General features: G+C 34.8%; 1 protein-coding gene across 1 annotated transcript; it reads right to left on the bottom strand.

The window, feature by feature from the left end:
* Positions 1–10,473: 10,473 nt before the first annotated feature.
* Positions 10,474–10,956, bottom strand: LOC132559787 (neuroligin-4, X-linked-like). The gene has a single exon (XM_060224414.1). It carries the CDS (start codon positions 10,954–10,956, stop codon positions 10,474–10,476), a length of 483 nt encoding a protein of 160 aa, XP_060080397.1.
* Between the last annotated feature and the right edge of the window lie 371 nt (positions 10,957–11,327).

Genomic DNA, 11,327 nt, shown 5'->3' with positions numbered 1-11,327 from the left:
TTTTTCACTAAAGAGCAACAGTTTATTTATCAATTACGAATGACCTTCCAGTAATCGGATTTGACATATGAAAAATAGGAAAAAAATTGCATCCAAAAATTAATTGACCATTTTACTTTGTAATGTACATCGCTGCAATGACAATGGAACAATGAGTGTAGGAAGACAGTTTAAATAAAAAAAACAATAGCATTTTCAGACGAATTGGCAACTTCAAGCATTATCATGCTGTCGACCCGTAAGTAAAGCCAAACTACTTGGAAAGTCTAAGTCATATAACAATTAACACATCTTTGAAATACAATCTCTTGCGTTAACGTCCAATGCGGATTATCGGTACTGTGAGTGGAAAGACTATATATTACTCCTTTTGGACGCGGCGAAGTTTTCCAATATAAAAATCTACGTTTATGCTAAAATGACATACAGACAAAAGTGGTATTTTAAAAGCTAAGCTGGTATTGATTTTCTCAATATCTAAACAGGTAAAATTATTGTATTTCTCCAAATCTCGGTAAACAAATAGATGAATCGATCAAACATGACCACGCAAGAGAATTATTGCCACAGGTTTTGACGCAGTAGTGTGTAGAGTAATGGACTTGTATGCATCAGTATAAATAAACAGACAATATGCCGCCGTGCTGTAAAAAGTTATCGGTCACACTGCGCTTACCTATTTTTATAAAATAATAGAAAAAATATTTTCCCTTTATAGTTACATAAATATGGTGCCACGTTTGTTGAAAATCGATCTTGTGTCATCGAAGGGCATATGCGGCGTGACGATTTATTTTTGAATATGTTCGTGCTTTCTTTCAACATTATGTTTGAATTAAGTGCTTGTATCTACAATTTAAATGTGAATATAAACCTGCACGATCGCTGCAAAATCGCAGTCGATTTTGTTATGTAGTACCGCATAGTACAAAACCCAAGATGTATATGCAATTTTAAAGACACATGAAACAAAATACCTATTCATATTGTCAACGGATGTCATAATAGAAATCAATTTAACAAAAGCTGGGAACTACATGTTACATCTAGCAGAAAATGTGATTTTTCATTCATAATAAAGTAGATTTTTTCCTGATCTGAAGACATCTTTTAAAACCAAAAGTTTCCATTGATGTTTGCAAATATCTAAGAATGTTATAACAATGCAACTGTGAAAAATCGTATTACCAAATATTTCACAATCTAGCAGAAATGCTGTAGGGAGGTGTGTGTAAGGAATACTTCTATATATAGTTATTGTGGAAAAGGATTGAGCTGTCTGTAAAATACAATTGATATTGATTACAGAACATGCGTTATACAAAAGAGATATCATTTTAGAAATCATCAATAATGCTAGTTGCAACAAGGTCGGTTGGGAAAATTGTGAGAACGGAACAACACAATGGACAAAAATAATGGCATGTTAACCATTTTACTGAAAGTTATAGTTGAAATCCAAAAACAAAGCATCGAAACTTTGAGTAATGCGTTTTAAAATACAATGTTCTTTTATTTGCCTAACATGATAATGTCCAAATATGCAAAGAGACATAATTTGGTATCGGTTGAATAAATAATGATAAGGTATAATGAACTCTCCAAGGAAGATAAGGTAGCTCGGCAAGACAAAGCATAAGTGATACGTTCATGTTGATGGATGTTAAGCATTATACATTGTAGGTCCACAAATGCTTTCTAGCCAGTCCATGTACAGTAATCTCATTTAGAGTTTGTAAGGACATCAATTCCACGTCGAATTCAGTCCAGATTCTATCGACTACAAAAAACATGTGTGTGCGTCAATGTATTTTAACATCTCCCAAAAGACGTTGATCTTTCTCAGGTGATGTATTCTGTTTTCGCGCGTTTTGCACTTTCGGATTGAACAATACCGCGACTCTTTGTATACAAGAAGGGACATAGATATGTTGGGATAAGCTTTGACTATCATTTCAGTCTCCCGGGCGACGTTCGTCTTGTCGATTCCACTGTAGTTTCACAATGAGCAGGTTGTTGTATTCCCTAGTGGGTGATATTTCTTATGAAATTTGATTTGAAAGTAATCATATTGAATATTCCGAATCTAGGAGACAAGACAGGGAAACGAAATGAACAGCCTCTCAACTGGTAGAATGTCATGTTATGTGGAGTTCGGTTTGAAATATGAATTCAATAATATGTTATACACACGATGTTCCCAATGACTTGAATTTAAATTATGTGTAAAAGGAACGCTATAGAAATTGATTAATTAATGCAGTTACATCACTATTGGGGTTACACTATTATTTATGATATCATTCAAGAAGAATACAAACACAAAAAGGAACATGATGGAGAAAACTTCAACCCCAAACAAAATCGGTTAAGCATATGGTTTTAAGAGGAATGTCGCCTGTAATGTTTGTCCTGCCGATTTTTGTGGTATTTTTATTTCCAATAATTGTAGAATAATGACAAATTCGGAAACGAAGATATACGATGGTGTATCTTTGGCATTGAATATTTTTTACAGATTCTCGATCCAGACATACAATTTTGTTCTACAAACAATCATTATGATACAGTGAGAGACTCTATCATAAATTGTGTTCATTTTCTTGCAATAAGTAGCAAACCAAACCACTATAGATCAACAAAATTAAATTGTTGGTTATTTGAAGAGAAAACACAATGAAGATAAGCACGGGTTTGGTGTATGATATATGCATTTACTCCCCGTGTTTGAACATAGGAGACAGTCTTCCAGCTGGTGCCCACGTCAAAATGCCTCTGGGCAAGACTTTATATCGAAATAATTGTAATAAATATATACAAACTAACAGACAAAATCATGTCGTTTACAGAATAATGCTATCGCAACAGAACTGCTGTGTTCCAGGACTGCGGGCCAAGACAGAAGTTGGTAAACCTTGGGAGGTTTATATTGGAGAAGAATCGACTGCTTATAATGGTTGTCTATGTTTTGTCTGGACTATGTAACTTTTACAATAAAAAAATACACGGCTACGCAAACGTTCTGAGATAGACTTGTGTTCCTTCGGCTTCTTTCAGCTAACAATGACTCGACCTGGCGGTAATGAAACTGACGCCAGATTTTAACGAAACAAAATACACTATTCTGATGTTGCAGACACTGTTTGACATAACGATACATAGATAATCGAATTACCATGCTGGGTGTTTTCACTAAATGTCGATAAATGAAGCACAGAGTCTGGTGCGAATTATATACAGAACAGATAGTATTCTGTGCTTTCCTGGAAACATAACCCTTCCTTGGAGCCTAAATGTAGTTATTGAATATCTTCCTATTCCATGTTTTCCGCCTTATACGTTTCTTGTGACAGCTTCAAACATACAATTATCAGGCTTATTGGAATTCTGTTTTATAATTTACCATCAACACAATGACTGATACAATACAAATGTTTCATTCGCAAGTTAAGAACGCTTACAAACGTTACTTTTGTATCCTAATTTATAAACGTCTTAATTTCGTCTTGTTCTAGGATCAGCACACGCACATGCAGTGATGGCAAGGGCCTTTCCATATTTCAAGATACGTTAAGATTGATATTTAAATTCTTAAGTTAAGTTAAGGTTTTAGAAAAGTACCAACGTTTACTTCTTGTCTTTATCGTAAACTTGCTATCCTGATACATTCATCGGAACATTAAGATTAAGCTGTATTAGGTATCAATTCGGAAACTTCCAGATGGATATCTAAATTTCATGCAAGAATTTTTTTCCTCGTTCGCCTTCAGAAGTAAAACTCTGAATTATACATATTACAATAATAATATGACTGCCACGGTAATCTTTGAAGCCATCAGATTTATTGATTCAATATCATATTGTCAAAAGCGGACCCCAAATAAATCCAAGCTTGAATATCAACCAAAGGAGATATCATATATCCGGTATATTTTCGTCGTACTTTCATTAAAAAACGACTTCTCCTTTACGAGAAGAAGGCTTTTATGATTGATAAAGTCAGTAAATGTTAATTGATTATTATGCTATTCGATTGAAAATGTGAACCATAGCGAAAAAAACAAATCTTAAAAGTTTAGCTTGATATCTATCATAGTATCAGCTGTACTGAAAATTTTGTTAGCTGATATGTGAGTTAACAATCCATTGTAGCACGTTAAACAAAGTGTTGTTAGTTGATACGTGAGTTAACAATCCATTGTAGCACGTTAAACAAAGTGTTGTTAGTTGATACGTGAGTTAACAATCCATTGTAGCACGTTAAACAAAGTGTTGTTAGTTGATACGTGAGTTAACAATCCATTGTAGCAGGTTAAACAAAGTGTTGTTAGTTGATACGTGAGTTAACAATCCATTGTAGCACGTTAAACAAAGTGTTGTTAGTTGATACGTGAGTTAACAATCCATTGTAGCAGGTTAAACAAAGTGTTGTTAGCTGATATGTGAGTTAACAATCCATTGTAGCAGGTTAAACAAAGTGTTGTTAGCTGATATGTGAGTTAACAATCCATTGTAGCAGGTTAAACAAAGTGTTGTTAGTTGATATGTGAGTTAACAATCCATTGTAGCACGTTAAACAAAGTGTTGTTAGCTGATACGTGAGTTAACAATCCATTGTAGCACGTTAAACAAAGTGTTGTTAGCTGATACGTGAGTTAACAATCCATTGTAGCACGTTAAACAAAGTGTTGTTAGCTGATACGTGAGTTAACAATCCATTGTAGCAGGTTAAACAACGTGTTGTTAGTTGATATGTGAGTTAACAATCCATTGTAGCAGGTTAAACAACGTGTTGTTAGTTGATATGTGAGTTAACAATCCATTGTAGCACGTTAAACAAAGTGTTGTTAGTTGATATGTGAGTTAACAATCCATTGTAGCAGGTTAAACAACGTGTTGTTAGTTGATATGTGAGTTAACAATCCATTGTAGCAGGTTAAACAAAGTGTTGTTAGTTGATATGTGAGTTAACAATCCATTGTAGCACGTTAAACAAAGTGTTGTTAGTTGATATGTGAGTTAACAATCCATTGTAGCACGTTAAACAAAGTGTTGTTAGTTAATACGTGAGTTAACAATCCATTGTAGCAGGTTAAACAAAGTGTTGTTAGCTGATACGTGAGTTAACAATCCATTGTAGCAGATCAAATATATTACTGGCCTTTCAGACAATCTCTTGCTTTCTTACGTTTATCGGAAATCATAGTCAAAATTGTGTATACCTTCTGTATCAACGAAACATATTACACATCATGGTTTACGAGATTTCCTTTAATGTTGAAAACAAAAACTAATTGAGATGTGAGATGTTGACAGATTGTTTCCGTTTACTGTGCTGTATGTCGGCGCCATTATGTTTAATTCTATCAAACTAAGAATTAACAGCAGTAAAGAAACATTGTGCCTGTGTTCTCGTAAGTTGAAATCTAATTTGGTTTATTCATGGAAGATTCAAATTTAAAAACAAACTCAATTGATTTGTGAAGCAGAATAGTGCATTGTCTGTTGTGCGTGTCTTAATACTAGAACGAGTGTAAGTCTGAAGCCATGGTTAAGGGCTTCACACTTCCCAGACAGACATTTATCTCAATGACATATCACTAAAGCACGTGGACCCGATTTTCTTTGGTACCATTTAAAGTGGAATTGACCCACCAATTGCATCGGATCTGCAGTACGCGGACTACAATATCAAATCACGTTTGGGAAGTTTTCACAAATGTAGTTAGATAATTTACTATATAACAGGCTCTTTGTTCTGTTGCTAAACCATCCGATTATCTCCGATAGATTTGGAAATAATCAAGTTATACAGCAATTCATTACTGCCAATTCAATGGAATCTCCATAATGTTCGTGATACATGTCTGTCGTGAATGGAAAGGATGAATCAAGATCGACTTTAACACAAGGAAGACCGTCAGATGTGTATTTCCTTACCAAACCATCGTGTTGATGCCCTGTTGACAATTGGAGAAATGCTAACAAAAAAGTCATTAAGATAGAAGTTATCTTGTGTTATTGACAGCCAAGAATTGGCTTTGATTAAATTGTAAATGTCATCTGAAGGGTCGAGGTTAGGGTCGAAAGAGCAAACCTTCTATATTTCCTTGTCTGTAGTAAATCTATTTCCATTAGGATGAACTACATTGGGTGTGGATCACTCATACCCTGATTGTGCGGATAATTTCCTGGTTTACGGCTTCACTGATAGAAAATCTCATTTTGACAGTTTATTCTTTCGCGATGCAATACGCCCCGTGTGAACTTTCGTCAAGTAAGTGAGAACATGGTGAGAGCGTATCAGGCATCAAGGGATTGATGAGGTCGGTGAATGTTATCCAAACTTAATACACAGTATATCTCAAGTTATTATTGGAATATTGATTCCCGATATCTTACATATAACATGATTGCGAAAACACGGAGGTACATCTAACTACATTTCATTTTTCAAATTTGTATCTACTTCATTCTTAAACGTTAGTTAAAACTTGACACGGATGAAATTTGGTTTAGAAATGAAGGTTAAACAAGACACACGCTATAAAAAATCCTATAAAACACAATTGTACCGTTGCAGCTATATTTGACAATCAAGAAAATAGAATCGAGGGAAACTGTTTGATAAGCCCGTCTGTGACCTTGTTACAGTATTTAAATACAAAAAATATACAAATGCAATTGAGTTCATCCTTGAATATTTGTCCAGCAGTTGCAGTAGTCGTATTATACGTTTAATGATCAATATCATGACTCAAATTCGAATATATATTATTATGGATGATTCTCATCGATAATTAGAGAGGAACGTTTTATATAAGAAAATCATGAAATGTATTGAAATATGAAACTACCGGCAAATCTGAATATGGAGCTTTTTTTTCGATAGCTTTGGATTCTCTTCAGTCACTATTTAGGTTTCAAATTTTTGGCTCTTAGCACCGATGGCGAGTTCTAGAAGGACATTCACCTGTGTGATGCAGTCTAATGGCTGTACTATATGTTATCTAACGTTGTATTTAAAAAGCTACTAACTTGTGAGGCGTTTGCACAATCTTTAAAACGCTTGTAGTTAACGATACATTGATCAATAAATCAATCTTTAACAAGTCTGCATTGCATCAAGGTTTTCCCAAGACGTCTTTTCATTAAAACGAGTTGAACAGTAAAGGCCAGTAGAAAACCAGCATCGTTAGGACCTTTCAAGCTGGACACATTTTCGTAACATGACTCTCCAAACCCTTTTCCCCTAGGACATCCCACTGCCGATAATGCATTGAACACAACAGACTGGCAATGGAGATCGTCTGATAATGACTGACATATCCCATAGAATCATAATTGCACCTTTTTGTAATTGAAACTCGCCTTCGTCATAAAGCATGGTCAACAGCATCACGATGTCTAGCCAATCGGCCGGATGTATTGTTTGTTTTTTTCGATACATCCAGCTACTTAGGAGGTGTTTTGTCCCATAGTTTACTCATGGAGTGTAAAGGTCAGTAAACGATGAGGAAAAATGATAGAGAGTAGAGGTCGGTTTTGCTGAGTGATAAAGTAATGGTGCGGGACAATATGGTTTTGATTCGGAAAAAAGATAGATATGTTTGTTTTTAATGCTATTTGATTATATCCACAAAGCGTATTTAACAAAGTAATATTTGTGTGCTTTTTAGATGAATACAAAATCACATCCACTTTATATGCTTATAAATGGCCATAAATATGTATTTATAAACGTTCTAACCAGACATACAAATTCAAACTTTCGTTGGATGAAAATGAGCGTGTCAGTTTTCATTGAAATGACGAGACATGTCTGTCATTGAAATTAATATAGCGTGTCAGTGCCTCTTTTCCTTGCTTTGACTGCCAGTCAGAGTTTCTGGGGACAAGGTGTCCTCCAAACCCAGACACCAGCAGAGATTCAATGGCCAAATCACATTACATGCCCAACAATAAAACTCCACATGAGAGACACCGCGGACAGCATATATCTTCTTAAGTCGAAATAATTATAGAGTCACGTGGAACGTCGCAACATTTTCACATTATCTCCGTTAAAGATGCGATATACAATATTTCTATATAATAGAACGGTTGGGATTGTACTTTACATCCATGTAAAATGACACGATATATATATAGAGGTAAATCTCATGTTTTCGACGCTAGAAAAATAAACATGATTCTAACGAAAGGAGCATAAACCAGTTATGGATTACCAAGTGCAGGACGAGATTCAAATAATCTCGATATATCCAACCAAACAAGCCGTGCAAAGAGAAATGATGCATTGTTCTGGAAGCAATGCATTCTACTAAACAGTTTGTTTAAATAAATTGTTTGTCGAGGGAAAATCATAACTTTTGATAAATGGCAAGCAAAGATGAATCAAATAAAATAAGACCAGTTGTAGATGATGGATTGTCAACTCGCACAAGTATATTGTTGCGTATGTTCAAAGCACTTAAAGTCAATGAGCCGTCTTCGAGACGTAAACGTGGATTTTATCGGTAAAACTCTATATACTAAATATGCAATTTTCATATAAATTAATATGGAATTCTAGCATCGTATACAGATGGAAATGTTATGAGGATATTAAATGGCTGTTTGCCTATTGATTTGAAGTATGTTTGTAAAACGTCCTTTGATTTTGTACACAACCAGCTCCGTGCGTATTTAGCTGATGTTCCGTAACCGCAGGCAATTGTAGAGGATATGTAGAATACTAATAATCAGATATTTAGATAGCTATAAATAGACAGTGTTTAAACAACTCCTATCAGATGATATAAGCTTGCATATCGTTGTTTGTAACTATAACATATAACCTAATTGGTCAATTATGTAATGAAGACCGGTGATTATATCTAATCGTTATGTCAAAAAAACCATTATAGTCTATGAATTTATCATGAATGAAAATTGGGCCTCAAATGATGACTTAACATAAATGTATGGAATTCCCATGCGCTAACTGGCAACAGATAATCTATGAGAGAAAAACAAATTATCAAAACGTCATGTGCATGTAGGAATCATCTACATGTTATCACTTATAAAGATACAAAGCAACAACAAGTAGATAAACAAGACCCAATATATTTTATCTACCTATAATAGAGAAAGTGGACAGATTGAACGAAATATTTATTTAAATAAATACACTATAAAATGATCGTATATTTCATAGAATCATACTGGTAGAATACTAGTTCATTAAACAAAATCAGTTTTTATTAGCAAGTGCAAGTCTTGTCGCAGTATTGTTTAAGCACAGGATAATTTGAGGAAAATTTATCGAACTTCAGGTCAACTACTGACTAGACACGTAGTCTTAAAAAATAATTCAAAATATTCTAAATTGCATGTATACAGTACAGGAGACGACGAAGGAGGGCGTTGTTTAGGAATATATGGATTTTGCTTAGCGCAATTAAAGCGACATTCGTCTTTCTAGAGATATAGTTATTTGGTTAAATGAACATTGATCAGTGTATCCAGAATTATTCAAGACCGTAGTGTAATGGAAACACATAATCAATCCCTATTAATTTTGCTCTAGGAGTATTTAATCTAAAATAATTAATGAAACAGAAAATAGAGGGATAAAATTGGGGATTATAATTGAATAACAATCAACAGAGCTATGTAGGAATTTAATTGATAATTTACAGCAAATTTGTATAAGTCTATTCCATAATGTACGTTAACAGAACATTTTTTAGCCGAACAAACTCTGTGGGAACCATCTTACACTATAAAGATGTTTTACACGACCTATTGTGAGTGAAAGTTAGTTTACCTAACAAAGACCATAGTACATCAGTTGTTATGTTCTTAACAGTCGTTCATCACACCTACGTGAATTGTGTTGTGGGGGCAGATCTTAACGCGGATCATAGACCTGACAGTTGTGCTTTTCACGTGTCAGCTGAAGAAATATATTGAATAAGAAACAAATATTGTGAAATAAAGAATACTAAAATGCTGAAATGAAATCATTATGACAGACAGAAGAGGTAAACAGTTCGTTCGGTTCGGTATTCAATCTTTTGCAATCTATCTACAGCAGACCGGCACGATCACGGCAGTAAATATCGTAGTTTATCGTTGTAAAGCGCTGTCTTCGGCGTGCTATTATCTCTTTACTAGCAAAGTCACATCTACGTAAGATAGGTCAGTTGGGATCCCTCAAGGTTATTATACAAAGCAATATTTGGAGACTGAATTTAAAGAGTCGACGCCGGTGTACAACGGGGCAATAGCATTACTTATTATAATGAATAATGAGATAGTCAAGCTAGAACATGTTTCATGAGGGTATCATTAAGATTATATGGTTACAAATTCCAAATGCCTTCTTAATATAACTTACTACTTAATAGAAGACAAGGGAATGGGTACATGTACGACATTAATCTATAGATATAGGGAGTACTTTGTGCCAATGGCTGGCCATGATCAGCGTAGCTGCTGGACTGCTCCGGAAGTGGAATGGGAGAGCTTACCTATTTGAGGCACATAGACGCTGAGGGACAGGCAATCTTCTTTGCGGGTGTGGTTTTGTGACATCACTCGCTGTACTCGGCGGAAGCTGCCATCATTCATCTGTTTTATGAATGTTTTTTTGTCAAATTTCTTTTGTGGACAGACAATGCTGCCATTCGTAGGACTAAGTTCAATCAATTTGTTTCTGTTTCTTATGAAACTGGCGGGAGGAATGAATCTTAGTTTACCATCCCGTAAAGTAGCATACGGTATTCCGTTAAACGCTTCCACTGGACGTAACTGAGTCATTGGAAACTCCACTAGAACACCCCTGTACTGGCCTGCTTGCGTTTTCACTTTTTTAGAACCAATACTTTTAATAGTGACAGGAGCAACACTTCCATTGGGGAATATAAAGAATAGGAGGAACAGCCTCAACACAATAACAGACACCATGCTATTTATTTCTCTCTGAAATTTCCAATAAAAACAATTATTTTAATCCACGACAAGAGCTAATCCACCTAAATTTGATGTATGATGCTGCTGTGACCGCGCACACATTTGTATTTCCCAAATGGACGTATAAATCTCATTTGAAACACATTGCACCAATGAATATTTTATAACATCATAAAAAAACGCTAATATATGATTTCCACAAATTAAATTTCTAATCCTTTTCAGTGGAGGATAATTCCAGATATAAGGAAACACAGAAATTCCGTTGCTATACAAACACTTCTGTGACGAAATAACTAAGCATCCAAGGTTTGGTATTTCACTGGGAGCAAACGACGTAGAAACGACATTTTGTATAAGACATG

Source organism: Ylistrum balloti, unplaced genomic scaffold, assembly GCF_031769215.1.
Source record: "Ylistrum balloti isolate Yb309-2 unplaced genomic scaffold, AGI_CSIRO_Ybal_v1 Utg370964, whole genome shotgun sequence".
NCBI lineage: Eukaryota > Metazoa > Mollusca > Bivalvia > Pectinida > Pectinidae > Ylistrum > Ylistrum balloti.
Note: the sequence above shows the minus strand (reverse complement) of the source record. Positions and strands in the feature narration are given on the sequence as shown.

What these genes read in the sequence shown, in the direction of transcription:
- LOC132559787 (XM_060224414.1), bottom strand. Translation starts at nt 10,956, where the DNA reads ATGGTGTCTGTTATTGTGTTGAGGCTGTTCCTCCTATTCTTTATATTC.